The 24,746-nt window shown below is 35.0% G+C and overlaps 2 protein-coding genes across 2 annotated transcripts in view; both read right to left on the minus strand.

Moving 5' to 3' along the window:
* The window catches only part of LOC106139442 (proton-coupled amino acid transporter-like protein CG1139), a 35,729-nt gene extending 29,518 nt beyond the window's left edge, over positions 1–6,211 (minus strand). The window contains exons 1-2 of the mRNA XM_060944816.1: positions 6,075–6,211; positions 1,823–1,939 (exon numbers count right to left, since the gene is read on the minus strand). Of these exons, the coding sequence (XP_060800799.1) occupies positions 1,823–1,939; positions 6,075–6,094 (137 nt within the window). The 5' untranslated portion in view covers positions 6,095–6,211. The remainder of the gene's footprint in view (positions 1–1,822; positions 1,940–6,074) is intronic.
* Positions 6,212–12,068: 5,857 nt separating this feature from the next.
* The window catches only part of LOC106139860 (cholecystokinin receptor-like), a 31,819-nt gene continuing 19,141 nt past the window's right edge, over positions 12,069–24,746 (minus strand). Inside the window, exons 6-9 of the mRNA XM_060944707.1 lie at positions 20,001–20,072; positions 19,196–19,368; positions 17,023–17,126; positions 12,069–12,103 (exon numbers count right to left, since the gene is read on the minus strand). Coding sequence (XP_060800690.1) covers positions 12,069–12,103; positions 17,023–17,126; positions 19,196–19,368; positions 20,001–20,072 — 384 coding nt within the window. The remainder of the gene's footprint in view (positions 12,104–17,022; positions 17,127–19,195; positions 19,369–20,000; positions 20,073–24,746) is intronic.

Genomic DNA, 24,746 nt, shown 5'->3' on the forward strand with positions numbered 1-24,746 from the left:
TTTTAGGAGAGGTACACTGAGGTACACATCAGGTACGTTTTTAATCCAAAACAGATATTAAAATCCGTGAGGTACACCCGCCATTCTGTTATAACATAAGCTTTCAGGCAGATTAAAGGGATTATAAATACATTGGATGAAATATACATGTTAATTTTATGTAAACAAATATATTTAAATTGTCAAAATTATTTTCATTAAATATATATTTTTTTAATTATTCGATACAGAGAAATATTTTGATAGCTGTTATTTTTTTAAACTTACATAAGTATAAACGCACAGTTCAAACCGCTGGATTTAGACTTAAAAGGCATGTAAGTTCCTTATGTGGTGTAAGAATGCACTAGAGGATTTTTTGGTACCTACACCACACAGTGGTACCAGTACTCACCATTCTTTACGCGATTTACATACATACATACATATGGTCACGTCTATATCCATTGCGGGGTAGACAGAGTCAACAGTCTTGAAAAGACTGAATGGCCAAGTTCAGCTATTTGGCTTAATGATAGAATTGAAATTCAAATAGTGACAGGTTGCTAGCCCATCGCCTAAAAGAGAATATTAAGTTTGTAAGCCTATCCCTTAGTCGCCTTTTACGACATCCATGGGAAAGAGATGGAGTGGTCATATTCTTTTTTGTATTGGTGCCAGGAACCACACGGCGATTTACATACACATAGTCAATTCCACATCTGACGATGTTTTTCTCAACATAATAACGAGTAACTAAAGAAAGAGTGGCAAGTAGTAGGATGCAAAACCGGTTTTTGTTTACGTGTTCCACATCTGTTTGCGCAGCCGGAATGCCGGACGGTTGTGGAATCCGAACCCACCAAAACCACACGGTGTTAACCGCATTTGTACGGGGATTGTGTGCATTCGGCCTGAATTCTATATGTAACGAACTACTGGAGTGCCTGCGGCTTCGTCCGCGTTTAACAATAATTTCTGTTAATTTTGAAATTGAGAACTTGACTAAATCTTCGCTCAGTGCAAATGCTAAACCACATGGGACCTACAAGCCAAATTAAAAAACCTATGTGGTCATATCTCTACGCCACACGTCATAATTAATAGCAATTCACACAACAACTGTCAATCATCGCGAAGAAATTGACGCGTTCAGCCAATAGCAGCGAAGAATCTAAATCGCGATTACAAAGATTTCATGGATTGGAGCATAAATGCAACCTCTGACTCAACATCGTCGGAGCCGCGGTTCCCCTAGATATAGCCTGGCGGAAGATCTTCCCTTTGGTCGAGTCGAATCATTGTTCCCGCTACACCTCTATATCCAGCCATATGGGCTGATATGTCAGTCGATCTTTCATACATGTGACGACTTCACTAACGCCATAGACCATCAGCCAATCGCAGTGAAAACATGACGCGCTCAGCCAATAGCGGCGAAGCGTTTGTGGCGACATCACAAACGTCACACGCCACCGTAAAGCGTATGCTTAATCATGATATTTCAAGGTTTTAAACTAACCTAAATTCCCTCAGGTGGCGGTTAATTCATAATTATCGCTCCCGCTACATACATTAAGATATAGATACATACATACATACATATGGTCACGTCTATATCCATTGCGGGGTAGACAGAGCCAACAGTCTTGAAAGACTAAATGACCACGTTCAGCTATTTGGCTTAATGATAGAATTGAGATTCAACTAGTGACAGGTTGCTGGCCCATCGCCTTATGGAGCAGATGGAGTGGTCCTATTCTTTTTTGTATTGGTGCCGGGAACCACACGGCATAAGATATAGATATAAAATAAAATATGCAGTGCAGTAGAAAATACTTACGAAGTAGGGTGAGGCACGTCCCGATTCTCAAATGGGTTGTATTCTTCGTCATCGTGGTTTTTGTTCAGCGTGATGGTGGATTGTGTCTGCGATGGAGTCACCCTTAAGTCATCAATGCTGGAAAAAATTATGTATATAAATAATCACGTCTATATCGCTTGCAGGGTATACAGAGCTAATAGTAGGTTACGGAACCAATTCCTTTTGTGTAGAAAGATTTAAAAAAACGGCAGCACGTATAAATAGTATTATTATTTTTTTATTTTATTTATTTGGTTTATCATTGTTTGCTACATTGAAACATGATATACAATCTAATACATATGTTAAATTTAATTACTAAACGTGCAAACCATTGAAGGTAAACACCACATACTCAAATTCTTAGTTGAAAACATTAATATATTGAGTGAAGTTCACAAATTTTGAATATTTTTTTTTAAATTAGCAATAAGAATTTAAAATTTTGAAAATATTGTTTAACAGTTGATACAATAAAGTTAACAAAAATATAAATCATCACAGACTATTCATGACTCCCTTACAAAAGCTCGCAAGGGAATCATCGTGTACATCACATGATACACTGACTCTGTTATACAATCGACCAATCATACACATAGGTAAATTCTGACCCAATATTAGATCCGATTTAATTGATGTTCACTGCCTTTGATCTGTACAGTGTGGTTCCATTTAGTAAATTACATACATATAATCTCGTCTATATCCCTTGCAGCGCAGACAAAGTCAAAAGTCTTGAATGACTGATAAGCCACGCTCAGCTGTATGGCTTAATGATGAAATTGAGATTCGAATTTGCAAGGCCGACCTACAGAATAGTCCCAAATTTTTTAAGCCTTTCAATTAACCGCCTTTATGACATCTAAGTGTGGAATACCACTATTCTAAAGTGTCAAGTACCACACGGCATATAAATATCTTCACTTATACATATGTTTAAAGTTTAACCGTGCATGTTGAAGGGCATATTCTGAGATAACAATTCACTTCTTCCTTTCTCCTAGCGTTAGTTCCATATGATGAAATTCGAATAGTGACAGATTGCAAGGCCGACCTACAGAATAATCCCAAGTTTTTTTGCCTTACCCTTAACCGCCTTCATAACATCCAAGTGTGGAGTAGCCCTATTCTAAAGTGTCGAGTACCACACGGCATATTCCGAGATAACACTTCACTTCTTCCTTACTCCTAGCGTAAGTCCCAGTAACATAACGACTACTTTTGAGAGGAAGGGTATGCCTTTGACTGTGACCCTAGATTGGATGAGTCAGGTTTTTACACAAAGCGGCCTCCATCTGATCTCCACAACCTTTGCAGGGAAACCTAGCGTATATTGGATCATAATTACACTTCCACAATTTGTTCCCTCACCGTTAGTCTAGTCTAGTGACTAGTCGTAGGAATTACACGACAGGTTTTGCAAATATCTACATTTATTGTAATAAAAAAAAATCCTCATTATAATATGTTGTTCTCGGTAAGTTGCACTTGTAAAGTGACATTTTTGCGTTAAACAGTAACAATTAAAACCTGTTCGCTCTGATGATTCGACTCGCCTGGTCGCTTGCAAATGTTTTATTTGTATGCTAGCTAGCTACTGTAAGTAGAATACTCGTATTATACATATAGCTCCGTCGTAAAACTAAATCTGATAATCCTTCTAATATTATAAATGCGAAAGTTTGTATGTCAGGCTGTCAGTATGTTTGTTACTCTTTCACGCAAAAACTACTGAACCGATTACAATTTTAGGTATGTAGGTAGCTGAAGACCTAGAATAACATTTAGGCTACTTTTTATCCCGGAGTTCAAGCGGGATTGATAGGGTTTCCATGCGGACGAAGTCGCGGGCGGCCTCTAGTCGTCATATATAAATCTCCAATAGATTTATATATGACGACTAGAGGCCTATATATAAATCTATTGGCTGTATTGCAAACTAAGGAATGGAAAGAGAAATTTGTGTATACCAGTTTTTAAGTCGGACTAAGCCTAGCACATCTTCGAAAACCGCATTTAAAGGGACTAAGCGACAGGCTTATAAATTTGGGTAATGATAGAATTGAGATTCAAATAGTGACAGGTTGCCAGCCCATCGCCTAAAAACAATCCCAAGCTTGTAAGCCTATCCGTTAGTCGCCTTTTACGACATCCATGGGAAAGAGATGGAGTGGTCCTATTCTTTTTTGCCGGGAACCACACGGCACCAATACAAACAGGCTAACCAAACAAACATAATTAACACTGAATCATTCCCTTATGTGATTTGTCCCAACTGTCACATACACACAGAATCACTTAAGATTAGTGATAGTTGAGATAACACTGATATGACAGCAAATCTAAGCCAATATATTTACACTACACTACAATATACTGACACAATATATTTCAGTAAGATGTGTGTCGTACAAAATATCATTAGCATTTATTATGATAATGAGTTTAGCATGCATGAAGAGAGTTATGAATGGGGATGAAGCGAAGGAAGTATGCAGAGATCGTGGCAAGTGGAAAGAGGTAGTCTCTTCCTACCCCTCCGGGAAAGAGGTATGTATGTATGAGTTTAGTTCATTATCACTTCCGTGGAAGACAGAGCCGATAGTCTTGAAAAAACTGATAGACCACGTTCAGCTGTTTGGCTTAATGATAGAATTGAGATTGAAATAGTGACAGGTTGCTAGCCCATCGCCTAAAAGAAAAATCTCAAGTTTATACGCCTGCAATACAATTAAGTTTGAATAAATATACATTGAATGTGGATGAAACGAAAGAAGTATGCAGGAATCGTGGCAAGTGGAAATATGTGGTCCCTGCCTTCCCTTCCAGGAAAGAGACGTGGTAGATTCAAAAACATTATTTTAGGCTCTCATTAAATACTTTTAAGATCATAATAATGTCTGTATGATTGATAACTTCATATGATGCCGTTTTTATTTGTATGAGTATCTTTTATAATTTTAATATTTTCTAATAATGTTTATGTTTATCAAATAAATAAAATCTGTAAATCTATATTATACCAAACACTATACTAACAAATTGAATATTAATACTAATAATATATAAACAATTAACTTAATATTTACAATGTTTTGTTTTATAATTTATTAACATTTTCTCGGCACTGTTGAATCTATTTCTTAGTTTTATAATAATTGTTAATTTGTTTTTGTATTTTACTGTTTTTGTTGTGTACATTTAAATGAATATTAGTGCAATAATGACATTTTCTTCGCCACCAGTTAAAATAAGCTATATTTATTACTGATTTATACATTTTCTACTGACTAACAGACTTTAATGAATTATGAATTGATTAATAACTAGTTCTACATTCATTCATGTTTTAATGTAGACAATGTGCATTCGTCCATGATTTAGATTTAAGAGATCTATATTTGTATATTGAAGTCCGATGAAAATGCTGCAGTGTAGTTTGTTCCGCCGCTTTTTCTACACATGCGCTTTGGAAGCGGTAGTAGTTATAATTAGATTTAAGTGATGTGACGTGACTAAGTGATACCTTGTATCCAATTTTGAAAATAAATCTATTCTATTCTATTAATAACATGATGCATGCTCCTGTAGTTAATCCAACGTTGCTAATTTTGCTTTGGATTAAATAAAATTCGGTAATAAAGTATTCATTCACTTAAATTGAAAGACAGGTAATCCTCAGTTCAAGCCTGGTTTATTATTATAGTGGTTTATTTGAGAACTCGATTTGAACCTAACATTAATTATATTTAGAACACATATTTCTGGTCTCTGAAATAATCTTCATGCTAAATTTTTTTTGTAAATAATTCTTGACAAATTTGACTTATACATAAAATTAAGAAAACATTTATAAATAAAACAACTTTATTGTTCTCCATGTTTTGGTAAAATCGTAGAAAATATGATTTCTATTTGTAAGAAAAGGGAAAGGCTAATTAACTTGGGATACTTCTTATGTAAACTTGGGATTCTATAGGCGATGGGTTAGCAGCCTGTCGCTATTTGAATCTTAATTCCATCTGTACTAAGCCTTCCTGAGACTATTGGCTCTGTCTACGATCGATATCCTTGAGGGATAAAAACGTGATCATATTTATGTACCTACGCATGATAATATTATAAAATGTCTGACATATTGTAATTAAAAATCCAAAATACTAAAAAAGATGTAGGTAATGTAATTAAGTCTTAGGAAATATAACCATAAAAACATAAGCCATAATACCTTGTACTGCTCATCTCCATGGTAACACTTTTAACCTTGTTTGTAAAATAATAACGTGTATTTTTTAATGTCACTCATTTTCTTCGAATGTTGCGCACTATTTATTGACTAAAGTAGTGAAGACGAGTGAGTATCTGCTCAAGTGCAATAAGACTGGATTTCTCACGAGAGTAGGGTGACCACGTTATTAAAATATTATATTTATTCTATTTTATTTATTTATGTTAGCAAAATAAACATTTTTGCTGCATAACTAGATATATTTATACACTCCAGTGCCATGTGGTTCCCGGCACCATTACAAAAAAGAATAGGACCTCTCCATCTCTTTCCCATGGATGTCGTAAAAGGCGACTAAGGGATAGGCTTATAAACTTGGGATTCCTCTTTTAGGCGATGGGCTAGCAACCTGTCACTATTTGAATCTCAAATCTATCACTAAGCCAAACAGCTGAGTGTGGCCTATCAGTCTTTTCAAGACTGGTGGCTCTGTCTACCCCGCTAGGGATATAGACGTGATCATAGGTATGTATGTAGGGCTTAACTAAATTTAGTAATAAATGATTTTGTAAAAAAAATATTTTCTGATTTTTATCATCTATATCTAATCTATTTCATTAGATGTAAGTAAATTAATATTATTATATTTTATACTATTATAAAGGCGAAAGTTTGTATGGATGTTTGTTACTCTTTCACGCAAAAACTACTGAACCGATTACCATGAAATTTGGTATGTAGGTAGCTGAAGACCCAGAATAACACATAGGCTACTTTTTATCCCAGAGTTCCCGCGGGATTGATAGGGTTTCCATGCGGACGAAGTCGCGGGCGGCCTCTAGTATTTTATATGTAGAAATAAACTAAAAAGTAAAAATTTATAATCAACAACATTTTAACTTGAAAATGTGTTCAAAATAATTAAAACGTAAAGTACAAAGTACCAAGATTTGTATATTTATAAGTACAAAAAGGGTCAGTGTGTTGTCCCGGGTCACATCCTTTCCCAGTAGACCGAGCGCCTCAGGCCAGGAACAAAAACATATCCTTCCTTAAACTTACTGTTGTAGACATAACACGCCTACATAATTTATGTCACGTCTCAGATACTTACAGGGTACATTGTGAACCTTTAATCCACGTTTGTCGCCGATCTTTGGTATATCAATAACTAGTTACGAGAAAGGAATTTACTTGTTGTTTTTGTAAACATGTTTCAAAACCAGCTACGAAAATGGGAATAGGGAACCGAGCTCAGCTTGATCATGGTCCAATTGCTACTAGCTTTAATCAAACAAAATTCATATCCACTGTAAAAGAGACTGAAAGTGCCAGCCAATCATACACACACGTATTTTTTTATCCAATATACTATTGCTAGTTTATTTTGCGGATGGATCGGATTGACATTTGGATTTTGAAGAGAATTTTTAAAATTTCCATTCGAAAAATTTTACTACAAAAATTAAATGAAAGAAAAACCCTACACAAATTTAAGTTCCCGTTAAATAGTAAGAAATAATATAAGAAATCGTAAGGAACTTAGTATTTATGAAGTATTATTGTTTTAGAAATACGTCTGCAATTGAATGAATTCAAAAGACGGCTTTGTTGATTATTTTTATTAACAAGTAAGATACTTACTGGTTTATTGCATTGGTTAAAATAGTAAAGATAGACTTAGTTTAGGATAAATAAATAAAAAATATTACCGCTAAAATCTAACAATTCTCTCGCACCCATGCGTGAATAATAATTAAAAATATAAAAAAAAACAAACTATAGCTTGTAAGTTAGGAGCTGGCCAAAAAAAAACCTAATTCACCTACCATTTACTGTTTATCATCCTTTGTCGTAATCCCTGTTTGTATGATTTCCATCGAGATGTTGTTTACTCAGACAGCATCCACTTGACATCTTTATAAAATCATCAAGAGCCGAGTTCGCACTTAAATCTATTATTAAAATATTCATTATTTTTTTCAGTTTTAAACTGATCTATAGTTCCCACAAATATGAAAGCGCAGAATCAAGAGTAAGATTAAACAGTTAATACTTTAAAAATACTCGTATATAAAAGAAAATATTCAATACGTATAGTCATGGTCACCCTTGCAAGTCGTTATTAGCGGAATTAATTTTCCGTTTACCGCCAATATGAATCTTATGTTTATCAGGCAGAAGTATCATGTTAAATCCAATTAAATGATAAGGATTGTAGATTTATATGGTGTAATAATTTCACGTGCTAGATCATGTTAAAAATGTTAATCATTTCATGGAACACGTTCCGCTTTTTAGTAAAAATGTAGGTACTTCTATTAATTGAAGCCTGTTAAATCGAAAATTCCTATATTTCTCACTTCACTTTGTAGGAATGATTTTGGGGCCAATGACGGAATGGAAACCAATTACTCGATAGTTAGGTACATAATTAGTCTGTTAGATTATTCACTATCTATCCGTCCGACACGTTATTGCGACTTAACCGCGAGACCGATTTTGCTGAAATTTTGTGTTAATGATCCGTGGTCAAAGGCTAATCTACATTTTTATGTAAATTCCTACCAGAGCGAAATAAGCTGAGCTAAGGGCAGGTATTTTAGTATACAATAAAACAACTATTAGAAAATTCAAATTCAGACATTTATTTTTAAACATTTAACTATTGTAACCCGTTAAACACTTGCACTCTAATTAATTTGTACACAGGGATAGGAAAGGGTTGAAATAGGTCTAAATAATTCCTGTCATATTAAGGCACTAATGAACTGCGAGACGTAACGAGTTCATTACTACCTTAAAATTAATGATTAAAATGTCATTATTAACTATAGAAATAAATATAGTCATAATTATCAGATACATTAGACGGATACCTTTTAAAAAACTGGGTAAAAAATCTAGTTATTATTCAATATTACACAAAAATCTGAATAATATTTGTTTTTGATAAATTACATTATTCAGAAAAAAATATTTATGAAAAAATTAAATCGTGTGAAGAGGTACTAATAAAAAATTTGAGCAAACGTTGTTCTAGATTTTTTCAACATAAAACTAGTAAAATTTTGTGGTTTCTTGCTTTCTTATTTCTATTGAAATCCCGGGAATACATTGAACATTCGTAATTTAACCTTTTTTAACATCTTTTCCATGCAAGAGAAAATCTGTAAATTATTTATTGTTTTTTTTTTATTTACTTACATACTATTGTGTCTGAAACATAGCAACAAATCATTATTTTATTATTGAGCAAAATTTTTGAATTAAAAACTTATTTCTATTGTTGATTTTGAAACAGTTTTCCACATTCTTATAGTATAATAATATAATTAAAAAAGACAAATTATTTACACTTATTTATGATAAATGACTTATTAACAATTATTATCGACAAACATCGTTACATTATTATTTATTTTATTATTTTTTAATATTAATGAACACTTCGGTCACGTTTATTTTCCTTAAAGCATAATAATATTTCTTCGAATCAATATTAGTATGCAAGCACAGGAAATGCCTTTGGAGTTATTTCATATTTACAACAGATTATAAAATTCCGTGCTTTGTCAAATTCTTATATCATTCCTTTGCCTTTATAGAAAGCATATCACAACAATTCGATGGTCTCATTTCCCTTACCTATGCTAAATCCTATCAAAGCTCGATGAGTTCCGACCCTCGCACCTTCGCAATACAGTCCACATTCGTTCACTCATAAAGTGGCAGTGAGGATGTTGTTCCTTTTGACAGTCCTGTTCTTGCCCAAGTGATGCGGTACAGGAATTGGCTTCCTTCTTCGCCTGTTTCGATGACCTAGGAAAATAAAAATATATTATTATTCTTTTTATATTTTTGAAGGTGTACTTTTATCAAATTATCGATTAAAAATTCAACATCTCCTAAAAAAAGAATCCCAACTTTGTATGCCTATTCCTTAGTCGCCTTTTACGATATCCATAGGAAATAGATGGAGTGGTCCTATTCTTTATTGTATTGGTGCCGAGAACCACAAAGCACACTTAAAATTAAAAAAAATTGTACTCTGGTCTAGCAACCTGTAACTATTTGAATCTCAATTCTATCGTAAAGCTAAATAGCTGAACGTAGCCTTTCAGCCTTTTCAAGACTGTCGGGACTAACAACGTACGACTATGTTTATCCCTAACAACATAGCAATGCATAAAAAGTATACTACATATTTATACAAATCGTAACCAATTCACATGAAGTCTTATGAAATTTAGTAAATAAATATATACGGGACAAAGTCAACAGATTGGGTTAGCCTCGAAGTAAGTTCGAGACTCGTGTTACGAGATACTAACTCAACGATACTATATTCTAAAATAAATACTTATATAGATCATCATTCAAGACCAAGGCCAATCCGAAAAAGTTTTTTTGTCATCATGCCTAACCGGGATCCTAACCCGGGACCTCCGGTGTCACAGACAAGCGTACTACCGCTACGCCACAGAGGCCGCCTTTGGATTTTGAATTTGGATCGCATGTTGAGTAAAGGGATGTAAATATTATTCAGATTTATGTGATAGTAGAATATATTATTCCAGCTTTTAGTTTCGTGGTAACGAAATCTGACGGTGAATGTGAGGCAAACATATCTCAATGTTTGCAAACATATTCCACGTATTTCATATTTATTTACGAGCTTTCATGAAGAGAGTCATGAATGTGGATGAAGCGAAAGAAGTATGCAGATATCGTGGCAAGTGGAAAGATGTAGTCTGTCCCTACACCTCCCTTCTTCAGACTCTTAATGCTTAACGCGTGAAAAGAAAACAAATGAACAAACATACTTTCGCATTTATAATATTAGTAGATATAGATAATATTACGTTTGGGATCCTGCAAAAAAGTCCTTCAGATTTAGTTTAAATTCAAAGACTACTATTTGTAGTGATGCTGTATGTAAAAAAATGTAGACTTAAAATATAAATGGTTTAACGTATTCTATGTTTGTATTTCGTTTTACGGCTCGACTAACTTGTGTGCAGAGTGAAGTTGCAAAAATTAAAAACAAAACAATAACGCGTGCCTTGGCGTACCAGCAATTTGTGGCGTCAAGTTTTTGGATTAACATTTTATTTTTTGTAAAAATGTCGCAGAAGTGAAACATACAGATATGTATTTTTTTTTTATTTATTTATTATCGGTCTCTGTGGCGCAGCGGTAGTATGCTTGTATGTGACACAGTGAGCCCCAGGTTCGAATCCCGGCAAATCGAAACGAACTTTCTCTGATTGGCCCGGTTCTTGGTTATATATGAGTTGGTCTATATGAGTACATATTTATTATAAAATATAGTATCTCGGAACACAAGTTTCGAACTTACTTCCAGGCTAACTCAATCTGTGTAATTTGTCCTTGTTATATTTATTTAAACTTTATAACGACTGATGAAAACACAAACATGAAAATAATTTACATGAAAAAGAAAAACGGAATAATACATAAATACACGCATACATATATACCTACATTACTGATAGTTATTCACAATATCATGTAGTAGAAAAAAAATATTGGAAAATAATAAATATCAATATTAATAGTCGTTATTGCACATAAAATTATAAGGGGCTTCTGCTTATTTATAAGTCCTTCTTAGACCATCAGAGAGCCTAGCGAAATGTACCACAGTTAGTTCAGACCTTGCGCCTTACAAATGCTATGTTCAGGCCTTGCGCCTTACAAATGCTATGTTCAGACCTTGCGCCTTACAAATGCTATGTTCAGACCTTGCGCCTTACAAATGCTATGTTCAGGCCTTGCGCCTTACAAATGCTATGTTCAGACCTTGCGCCTTACAAATGCTATGTTCACACCTTGCGCCTTACAAAAGACTATGTTCAGGCCTTGCGCCTTACAATTGCTATAGAACTCACTTGCGTGACAGGCCGCGTGACAGCAGGGGCTGGTAGCGCCGGGTGGACGCCGCTGCCCACCACGGTGCTTGAGCCGCTGCTAAACACAATCCTCTCCCTCCAGCGCTTCCAAATCTAGACAAATGAGAAGTGGCCTTTATCTTCAGCTCATGAGCTTCGTGTCTGGTTATTTAGATTTTAATAATATTGCACTTTTTACATATATTTTCGTGTTCTAAGCCTCGCTCTGCAAAATAATGAAGAACTGATGTCTAAAGTTCTCTGGTGGTCTTTGTTGAGTTTAAAATTAATCCTTGATTGAGTTGGTTAATCTACATATATATATAATCACGTATATATCCCTTGCGGGGTAGATAGAGCTAACAGTCTTAAAAAGACTGGTAGGTAGGCCACGTTCAGCTGTTAAGCTTAATGATGGAATTGAGATTCATATAGTGACAGGTTGTTAGCCCGTCGCTTAAAAGAATCCCAAGTTTATAAGCCTATCCCTTAGTCATCTTTGACGACATCCATGGGGGAAAAATGGAATGGTCCTATTCTTTTTTCTATTGTGTCGGGAACCACACGGTATTAATAATGTATGTGTGTAAATGTATTCAATTAGAGCAATAACCTCTAGATCCCTCGTTCAAATACTCGTCATTTTTCTTAGTAAGTGTAACCGAATATTTACACACACTTACACTAATATTCTTATCATTTCTGGGAATATACATACATCTTATGAGAGATCGTCTTTATTAGATGAGATAGGTGAAGGAACTTCCAAGACATATTGAATTTAGAGATCTAAGGACGAATAATTTATATTTGTTTACCTACTTACTTTTACACTACTAAAGAGTAGACTAGAGAAACTGGTGTTATTGTTTGAAATAGAAATAAGTAGTTCCATATTCATAATGGGCAAGGTGTGTCTTGTCTTGTCGGATGTCGTGAAAGGCGACTAAGGGCTAGGCTTATAATTTTGGGATTCTCACTTTAAGCGATCAGCTAGCAACCTCCTGTCACTATTTGAATCTCAATTTTATCATTAAACCAAACAGCTGTAGGTGGCCTATCAGTCTTTATAAGACTGTTGGCTCTGTTTACCCCGCAAGTGTTATAGACGTGATTGTATGTATGTATAGAAATCGGAATTCTCGTTTAATTTCCCTGGAATTTGTGAAAATCCTGTTTTTTTTTGTAAGTGGCATTAAATTCGCGCATGTAGGTGGCGTTAATATAGCGCGAGCAATGTTGCGGGTAAAAGTACCCTATATTTTTGCTTGTAAATTATTCTGCTAAATGAATATCCGGGGAAAGTCCAGTGAAAATTGATCGATTCGTAAACAATCCATCAAAAAAGATTGATAATTTATTAATAAAAAATCGTAAAAAGTGTTTCGAGCTTTGTAGGCTTCCACCGTTGACCGTCGGAATATGTATGTACATACTGTATTGCGACATACATATAATCACGTCTATATACCTTGAAGAGTAAACAGAGCCAACAGTCTTGAAATGACTGACAGGCCACGTTCAGCTGTTCGGCGTTATGATAGAATTGAGATTCAAATAGTGACAGGTTGCTAGTCCATCGCCTAAAAGAAGAATCCCAAGTTTATAAGCCAACCCGCAGTCGCCTTTTATGAAATCGTATTCTAAATTGCCGTGAACCATCACAATAAAACAAAAAAATCTGGTTTTAAGAGGAATCTAGATACAAGAACTTAAAAAGTCCTTATAAGTGCATCGTTCAAAAGGAGCTGTTTGTTTGTATTCAAAAAATTCAATTGTTTCTTAATCCTTAAAAAAAAAACAGTTCTATTCATTCAATCATATTCATCATTTTATTTGTGTCGTGTGGTTTCCAGCATTTTTCTCCATATTTTCCCATGGATGTCCAATAAGGCGACTAAAGGAAAGGGCGATGGGCTGACAACCTGTCACAATATGAATCTGAATTCCATTATAAAGCCATCGGGCTGAACGTGGACTTTCAGTCTTTCCAAGACTTTAGGCTCTGTCTACCTCGAAAGGGGCTGTATTAACTAATTATAGATCTAATTTAATTGAAATGAAGAAGAAACCATTTGTAACCGCTCACAGATCAGTGTTTCAGTGCAACGCTGTTGCTTCATTCATAATTCAACAGATGGAGTTTCTCGTATTCCGCTCCTTTGATCGTCTTTATTGTACTGTATGTTTTATCATCCATTTCCATTATCTACTTTATTTTATTGTACGTTACACATTTTATTCAACAGTTGTTTGCAAAACTTGAAAAGGATCAATAAATCTATAAGAAAGCCTTAGGCGAGGTTTTATTTACTCAAATGTACATCATATTCATACCTACAATCATCGATTCATGTGTTTTGCCCGAAGAGGCGGTTAAGATTTTTCAATTGTCAAAATCCTGCAACTTCTTTTGTTTCATTCAAATTCGTCAATCTTCTCGTGTAAGCTCATTGATTAAGGGTACTCCAATAACAGCCAGACAGCCATGCACATTCGGGCAACGAATGTGTAACTGTTACCCTACCCAATAAGTTTTAGGTTCTCTTGCAAATGTTCCGGAGGTCAGATGGGAGTAGCTTCGTGTAAGAATCTAACTAACCCACTCAATAATTTTGTTAGTCTTATAAACTTATCTTTTCTTAATGGATCTATACTATCATTCTAAACCTGAAGAGTTTGTTTGTTTGTTCGAACGCGCTAATCTCAGGAACTACCGGTTCGAATTGAGGGCTTCGATGATGTCCAAAATAACTATTCCATGCGGACGAAGTCGCGGGCACAGCTAGTAAAGTAATAATCAAATCTAAATTTAAATAGATTTCTCTCGAATGCTCACAAATTATTTGCATGGATACTGATACAAATTAAAAGGGTAAGCAATACGGCGCAATAAAGTCACGTTTAATAAAAAGGTGATCTGATAAAACTAAATATTAATGTAGTGACCGCATTTATTCCATATTTCCCCTCACAAATCTCGCCAAAGGAACTTACGCTAAAGCTTTCTGCGTTCCACGAGAGAGCTTTTCATGTATAGTTGCTCGAATGAAGTGGGATAATATTGAGAAGTGACATAAAATTTGCACGCAAATACATTTTTGCTTTGAAAAATGTGATAAATTCTGAAAGAGGCCTATATTTTTGCAAGGAAAGTTAGGATGTGTGGATATGTTTATTAAGAAATATATCATATTGCCGTGTGGTTCCCGGCACCTGTACAGAAAAGAATAGGACCACTCCATCTCTTTCCTATGGATGTCGTAAAAGGCGACTAAGGCTTAGGCTTCTTTTTTAGGCGATGGATTAATAACCTGTCGCTATTTGAATCTCAATACTATCATTAAGCCAAATAGCTGAACGTGGCCATTCAGTCTTTTCAAGACTGTTGGCTCTGTCTACCCCGCAGGGGATATAGTCGTGACGTGACTATTTATTTATTTATATGTATGTATGACTGCATATATCCATATTTCTCCTCACAAATCTTGCTAAAGGAAGTTGCGCTAAAGCTTTCTGCGGTCGACGTGAGAGCTTTTCATGTCCTGTTGCTCGTATGAAATGGGATAACATTGAGAAGTGACATAAAATTTGCACACAAATACATTTTTAGCTTTGAAAACTGTAATAAATTCTGAAAGAAGCCTATATTTTTTCAAGGAAAGTGTTATTTTTATTTGGTTAAAGTATTTTTATTGCATTACTTGCATTTCCGTGTCGGAATCATGTTAACTACATGAAGGGAGAGGCTGGTGTTTCTGAGATACAAGCATCTGCTTAGTGCAGACACTCTCTCATAATCTTAGCTACGTGATATACTTACTGCTTCATATCTGAGAGAGATATTTGTTTTGATTTGAATTGCTTTAAGATGCGGGAGGCAAAAATGTATAGAAAAAAAGAAAAGGACCACTCCATCTCTTTCCCATGGATGTCGTAAACGGTGACTAAGGGACAGGCTTATAAACTTGGGATTCTCCTTTTAGGCGATGGGCTAGCAATGTGTCACTGTTTGAATCTCAATTCTATCATTGAGCGAAAAAGCTGAACGTGGCCTATCAATCTTTCAAGGCTGTTGGCTCTGTCTGCCCCCGTAAGATGTGATGATATGTCTGTCTGTCGTATACAAATATACCTGTTTTATATGAATGTTTTATTACAATTGTAATAAGAGCGTCGGAGTAAATAAATTAAAATCCAAGCGAATTCAAACTGAAACATTCATTTAAAAATTTACAAAAGGATTTCCCTGAATTACGGCAATGATAAACTTTTATTAAAAATATGTGAAATTTTCACACTCATTCTTTAGTATAGTTGTAAGATATTTTTAATTTCGCCGTTTTTTTTTTATGTTCAACGTACAATAAAATTCCAAATGCTATTCAGGGACTGTACAATTTGTAAATATAATTTTAGTTTGTGATTATCTTTGTTATTGTGTTTTTTTTTATGAGTAGTTTTATTTTTAATTTTGCTCATTCCAAAATGATACATACATACATATAAACACGTCTTTATCCCTCGCGGGGTGGACAGAGCCAGCAGTATTGAAAATAGTAGTTTAGCTTAATGATAGAGTTGAGATTCAAATACATAGCGACAGGTTGCTAGCCCATCGCCTAAAAGACGAATCCCAAGTTCATAAGCCTCTCCCTTAGTCGCCTTTTACGACATCCATGGGGAAGAGATGGAGTGGTCCTGTTATTTTTTTTATCGATGCCGGGAACCACACGGCGAAATTATATAATTCTTAATAAACATGTCTACATTTTATATTAAAATAAATTGTATCTACACATACAATTTATTTTAATACTAGAGGCCGCCCGCGACTTCGTCCGCATGGAAACCCTATCAATCCCGCGGGAACTCTGGGATAAAAAGTAGCCTATGTGTTATTCTGGGTCTTCAGCTACCTACATACCAAATATCATGGTAATCGGTTCAGTAGTTTTTGCGTGAAAGAGTAACAAACATCCATACATCCATACAAACTTTCGCCTTTATAATAGTAGTAGGATAAAACTCACCAGTGCGACCGGTCTGGCTGCCCCTCACGATGCAGGCCGTGACATCTTGGCTGGAGGGGGGCGGCGTGGCTTGCTTGCACTCCAGCTTCTCAGGAAAGCAGCCCCTGATAACACTTCATTTGTGTTTATTATGCAGAGTTAATGCTTCTTTATTTGATTTTTTTGACGGCCACTGTGGCGCAGCGGGAATACGCTTGACCGTGTCACCGGAGGTCCCGGGTTCGAATCCCGGCCAGGGCATGATGAGAAAAGAACTTTTCCTGATTGTCCTGGGTCTTGGATGTTTATTTATATAAGTATTAATTATAAAATATAGTATCGTTGAGTTAGCATCTCGTAACACAAGTCTCGAACTTACTTCGAGGCTAACTCAATCTGTGTAATTTGTCCCGTATATATATATATTTATTTATTTATTAAGCCAAGTCAATGATCGTGAGGAAAGCTTTGGCCTCGTTGTGACCACGAGCGTTCTGCCAAGAGTGACTCGACAAAGAAGAAGTATAATGTCCGAGATAAAAAGGTACGTTACGTGCGCGTTTAATACCTGTATTATTTATAAATCATTTTTATTTATAATTTATTTGCGGTGTGACAACAATACAAAAAGCATAGGGACCACTCGACTAAAGGATACGCTCATAAACTTGGGATTCTTTCTTTTAGGCGACGGGCTAGCAACCTTTCACTATTTGAATCTTACCTAATTCTATCATTTAGCCAAACACCTGAACGTGGCCTATCAGTGTTTTAAAGACTGTTGGCTCTGTCTACCCCGCAAGGGATATAGACGTGAAGATATGTATATGATTTATATTCAAATGAAACGAGACGAATGAAACAATATAATATTATTACAAGCAATTTTAACACACAAACTATGATGTGAACGAGTATCGCTTTAAATTTTAGAATAGAATAGATTTATTTTCTACTAGCTGTGCCCGCGACTTCGTCCGAAGAAAGTAGCAGCGTAAGCAGAATACCCTTATAATTTTATGTGCAAATTGATGTGCCCACGAGTACGTTTGCGTGGAATAGTTATTTTAGGCATCATTAAAGCCCTCAAGGATGAATAATTTTCCCCATTTTTGTTTCACATTTTCCATTATTTCTTTGCTCCTTATAGTTGCAGCGTGATGTTATATAGCTTAAAGCCTTTCTCGATAAATTGTCTACTCGACGCAAAAATAATTTTTCAATTCGAACTAGTAGGTAGTTTCTGAGATTAGCGCGTTCAAACAAACAAATAAACTCTTCAGCTTTATAATATTAGTATAGATTCTATACTTAAAAGCGATTTTTCTATTCTATACTTTAAAGAGTTCAAGTTATTGAAAAAGTACAATAAAATGTATTTATTTCTATCAATACAAAGGACAATAAAGTAAGTCTTTTGAACTTAAAAGCAATACGAATTCCACTTTGTCAGTGAAAAGCCTAGAATTCTTTTAAGTTGTAGAACCAGAAAATAAGGGGTGGATAAGAACATAAAGGATTTTCACAATAAAAGCCGGCGAAATTCTTCGATTTCCCTAAAGTGATTTAGGATTATATTGAATACAAATTTTCAGATATTCATTTATTCACGTATTTACCACTTACAGAACCTATTGTCATGAAAGACTGTAAGGTCACGCACGGTTGTCATCCCAAGTTTATTACCTTTTCCCTTGATTGACTTTTACAGTAGGCATGGGTAAAGAAAGTTGTCAAACACAACATTTTTTCTACGCTAACAGGCGCAACGGGAATACAAGATGAATTTGCGCATATTCCGTCGCCTTTTACGACATCCATGGGAAGACATGAAGTTGTCCTATACAAAAGTGCTGGAATCCACACGGTATGTTAGATAAACATAAAACATATAATCACGTCTATATACCTTGGGGGGTAGACAGGGCCAGCAGTCATCAAAATACTGAAAGGCAACGTTTAGCTTTGTGGCTTAATGACAGAATTGAGATTCAATTAATGACAGGTTGCTAGCCCATCGCCTAAAATAGGTATCCCAAGTACTTATATAAAGCCATCAAAGCTATACTTGGACGTGATTATATGTTATGTTATGTTCCCATCCCTGAGTCGCCTTATACGGCATCCATGGAAAGAGAAGAAGCGGTCCTTTACTAAAATGCTGTAAACCGCACGGCATCTGAATCAAACTCACCTGAAAAGTCTGCACGTTTTGAGAAGCGTGATAAACGCCTGCCTGAACTTCCTATTCATGAAGCAGTAAGTTATAGGGTTGCAACACGAAGCGCAGTATGCCAATAGCTGTAGGCACACTATGCCCTTTGACCCCACGTAATGGTAAAGCTCCTCTGGATAAAACAGGTAGATCTGGGAACAGGAAATGAATAAAACACGGGATAATACACAACTAACACCTTTTGTTGTTCCCGGCACCAATAAAAACAAAGAATAGGATCACTCCATCTCGTTCAAAATTTGAATCTCAATTCTAACATTAAGCCAACCTAAATTAAACGTAGCCTTTCAGTTTTTTGATGTCTGCCGGTCCTGTCTACCCCGCTGGGGATATAGACGTGATTATATATTTTATGTTTATGCTATGTTTTTGTAACATGCCGTGTGGTTTCCAGAACTTTTGTACAGGACCACTCCATCTCGTTCCTATGGATGTCGTAAAAGGCGATTAAGGGATAGGCTCATAAACTTGAGTTTCTTCTTTTAGGCGATGGGTTAGCAACCTGTCACTATTTCAATCTCAATTCTATCTTTAAGCCAAACAGCTGAACGTGGCCTATCAGTCTTGAAAAGACTGTTGGCTCTGTCAACCCGGCAAGGGATAAAGACGTGATTATATGAATGAATGAATATAAGGTCAGTGGTTATAAGAGGCGATGAGCGCGTTATGAACACTTATTTATTAAAGAAAATTTATAAAATTATTCCACTCTGATTTCGAAATTTATTAGTAGGTATAATTTTGTTGACATGTTTTTTCTTACCGTGTTAATGACATGTAGAGGTGTCCAACAGACGAAGAACTCCAGTATTATTACGAAAAGCATCCTGATTACCTGCGAAAAAATGTTGCATGTTATTTTCTTACAGGCTGTTCTAAAGTACTACACTTCTAGTTTTTGTTGGATAATTATTAGGTAAAATTTTAAACCGGCACTAATACAGTGCTTTGTGGTTCCCGGCATCAATATAAAAAAGAACAGGACCACTCCATCTCTTTCCCATGGATGTCGTAAAAGGCGACTAAGGGATAAGCTTACAAACTTGGGATTCTTTTTTAGGCGATGGGCTAGCAAACTATTTCAATCTGAAAAAAAAAAGAATAGGACCACTCCGCTCATTCCCATGAATGTCATAAAAGGCGACTACTGGATAGGCCATATAATCTTAGGATTCTTCTTTTAGGCGATGGGTTAACAACCTGTCATTATTTGAATCTCAATTTCATCATTCAGCTAAACAGCTGAAAGTGGCCTTTTTGTTCTTTCTTAAAAATTATTGGATCAGTCTACCCCGCAAGGGGTACAGACGTGATTATATGTATGTATGTAGTACACCATAAATCCAACCAATTAAAAATGTTTAAACTGTTGTCTCCATTTGTATATACCTTGACGTCATATTATAAATTCCAACACTTCAAAATTACATAGGTACGAATATAAATCACATACAATTACAAACTAACATATAAGGTAAAGTCACTCAATTCCGAGGGGTTCCAAAACTGGCAGGTAATTGCGATGTATTTAGAATAACGGTATTTTCATTCAATTTTACAAGTTCACTTTGACCGCAAAATACGTAATTCAGTTAAGAATATATTGACTCATGTTTATGTGTGCAAATTATTGGCATAGTGTGTGCACAATTTAAAATAATCGGTAAGTTCGACGCCAGCAGCTGACCCGGAAGCGCGCTTCTTGTATTTCGAACCTAATTTACGTGAGTACTACATTTTTTTAAATAGCGTTTAATTTGTGAATTTTACGATCTGTGACTTTTTTGTTTATGTAGGAATATTAAAAGGGGTATTTAAAATATATAAACCTTTTAGATTTTGAGTATTTGTTCTGAAATTCATGAGAAAATTAGATTTTAAAATACCGCGGCATTAGGTTTCCAATAATTCAGTAGGTTCCTAATTGCCGATGTACACCACGGGATTAGGAAATCGAAGAGGGTTACGTTTTTTTTAAATTCTGAGTTCACTATTGTGATTAAGAAATTAATATTTTAGTAGTAATCTCTTAAATAACCAATAGTTGTAAAAATGTATTTCCGATGTACACTTTGACGTTACATTTGTTAGATATAATAACCTAAATAATACCTTTTTAGGTACTTTATTGTTTTCTTGGTTCGAAAAGCAACATTGATATTATTAGATTATTGGTGTGTTCTGATTGAATTTTATTTCTGCTTTATATTTTTAATGTAATATATATCGATAGCATTTAACTAAGTATTGGTATATTGACAAATATTTTATTTTATATCACTCGGAATTAAAAAACTTGTTTGAGAGTATTAAAACACAAATCCGATGTATTTAGAACGGAATAAGGTTATATGAACACTTAATTCCGTGGTATCGATACAAGAAAAATACAGTGTGTTCCTTATATAACTTTTCTCGTTTATAAAGCACTAAACCATCCATACATCTAGGGACCCTTTAGATTAATTTTGATAAATCATTCTTTTCAGATTTACTTACGTAATTTTAATATTTAATCTTAATTGTTTTGTTATAGAATAATGAACCCAAGAAAAAAATACACAAAAAAAGATCTTCAAAATGCTATCACGGAAATCAATAATGGCAGCAGCGTCTATAAAGTTTCTCGAGATTATAATATTCCAGAGACGACATTGCGCGATAAACGTGATAAAAAATATTGCGGTGACATTCCCGGTAGAAAAACAATACTTTCAAAAGCGGAAGAAACAAAAATTGTTGACTGGATTCATTATCTAGGAAAACAAGGTTTTCCAGTTACCAAAGAACAATTAAAACAAGGAGTAGACAAGTTGGTCGAAAATTTAAAAAGACCGAACACTTTTAAAGATGGTATCCCAGGTAAACATTGGTTTACCGGTTTCTTATCAAGACATCCGACTGTTGCAAAAAGAGTAGCACAAGCATTACCTGAAGTGCTGAAGTTGATTATATTTTTAATTTTATACGAGATTGGTATTTAGCCATAAGTATTATTAATGTTTATGTTTGAATTATTAATATCTAGATATTAATCATGTACCAACAATAAGACTGATTTCAAAATAAAAGACTTGATTTTTGGACACTCTGTATTTATTATCCCCACCTCCATTTTATAATATTAGGTACACTCGGATTTAGGAACAAAATCCATCGGAATTAGGATTTTTAAATCGGAATTAGGGTCTTTGGAATTATTTATATTTTTACATTATTTCACATTTATACTATTTGTTTACTGACCAATTGTAGATTTATTTCAAAAGTAAGATAAATAATACTGCTGATAAATATAACCAAATCTTCAAAAGAGCACATTAGATACTTAAATTTTAATGTTCACTTAACTTCAGGTGAAAATACCGCGGAATTAGGTGACTTTACCTTATACATTATACAATTACAAACTAACTTTGCTATTATAGTATCAAGTTGAGAAGTTTTGAGATTTAGTCTACGCGTCGCATCTCACTCACGACCCGCAGATTTTTCTTAACAGCTTAACCAACAAACATTGTTTTAGACGAAGTTAATTTAATTTAAAAGTTAAAGTATGTTTCGTGGTTCACCTGATGATACTTATATAAAATTTTGTTTGTAAATCTGCGTTTTAATAAAGTCTGACTTATTATTTTTTATTAAGCGGAATTTTTAAGCGCGTATTCTGTCTAGAAATTCTCTTAAATATAATTAATTGTGGTTATAATTACATTTTTTTTTCTATTTGTGCCGGGAACCACACGTCACCAATATAATAGGACCACTCCATATCTTTCCTATAAATGTTGTAAAAAGCGACTAAGAGATAGGCTTATAAACTTGAGATTCGTTTCAACGACGGGCTAGCAACCAGTCATTATTTGAATCTAAATTGTTTCATTAAGTCAAACAGCTGACAGTAACTTTTCAGTATTTTGATGAGTTTTGGCTCTGTGTACCCCGCTGGGGATATATATTATATTATGTTATGAAAATACTTAGACAAGAAAGGGCAGAGGCCCATTCTTGGGATAAAAGTAACTTAATCCGGGCAAGGATAACCCTTCAACATCGATGGTCATTATCGAACACTTAACTAACATTAACCCGTAAATGTTCATTCACAGACTAAAATACGTACTTGTGTTGCCAAAGTAATTTTGTTTAAAACAAATAAACTGAATAGTTACTAGACAAATTTGAATGAATTTGGCATACAGACAGATAGGAGGCGGAAGTAATACAAGTTTTTATTCTTGGAAATTGTCTAATCTAGTCCTTGGTGAAATCTAGTAGGTATGTAAAAAACTATTGTAGCATTCATTTCCAGTACTTACTAATAATTGTACATACATACATACAGTCACGTCTTTATCCCTCGCGGGGTAGACAGAGCCAACAATCTTGAAAAGACTGATAGGCCACGTTCGGCTGTTAGGTTTAATAATAGTATTGAGATTCAAATAGTGACAGGTTGCTAGCCCGTCGCTTAAAAGAAGAATCCCAAGTTAATAAGCCAATTCCTTTGTCGCCTTTTAAGGCATCCATTGGAAAGAGATGGAGTGGTTAGAAGAATAGAAATTATTTTTTCTATTGGTGCCGGGAACCGTATGGCACAAATATTTGTGTTTGGTTTATAACCCTATACTCAAAAAATACTGAACCAATTTTAATTATATTTGGCACAGGGCAGGCAAAGCCTTATTCAGTCCCAGAGGCTCAGCTTAATATCAATTTGAAGCATTCTGAAGCCGAGTTTTCAGCGTCACCCCGGTGCAAAGTAGTCTTTTATTGGGTACCTATTTTTAATTTTATTTTTACATACATATTTAATAACGTGGCCTTTCAGTCTTTTCAAGACTGTTACTCTGTCTACCCCACAAGGGATATAGACGTGACCATATGTATGTATGTATGTTTTAATGGGATAGGCATATAACATCTTGGTCATCATCGTCACATAGCATCAGGTGATATGGAAGACAGATGCCTCATCCAATATTTCATAAAAAAGGGGCCTACGCCTCGCACAAAAGCGAGTCGTTAAATAGAGATATTACAAACAAGAAAACACATATTTCAACTGGAGAATGACGTTAGATATTCCGCTAAAAAATTAAACCAGCTTCAGTCAAAGTTCCTTCTACATGTTATCACGTCTACTTTCCATGCGGGGTAGACAGGGCCAACATTCCTAAAAAGACTGATACGCTACGTTCAGCTGTTTGGCTTAATGATATAATTGCGTTTTAAACATACATACATAAAATCACGCCTTTTTTCCGGAGGGGTAGGCAGAGACTACCTATTTTCACTTGCCACGATCTCTGCATACTTCCTTCGTTTCATCCACATTCATAACTCTCTTCATGCAAGCTCGGCGGTTTCGGGTACTTTGGACCTGACCCTTTACCAGGACGTCCTTAATTTAATCTAGATTAGTTCGGTTTTAAACTGTGACAGGTTGTAAGCCCATCGCGTAAAAGAAGAATACCAAGTTCATCAGCTCCTTGTAACCTTCCTTATA

This window comes from Amyelois transitella, chromosome 6 (genome assembly GCF_032362555.1).
Source record: "Amyelois transitella isolate CPQ chromosome 6, ilAmyTran1.1, whole genome shotgun sequence".
NCBI lineage: Eukaryota > Metazoa > Arthropoda > Insecta > Lepidoptera > Pyralidae > Amyelois > Amyelois transitella.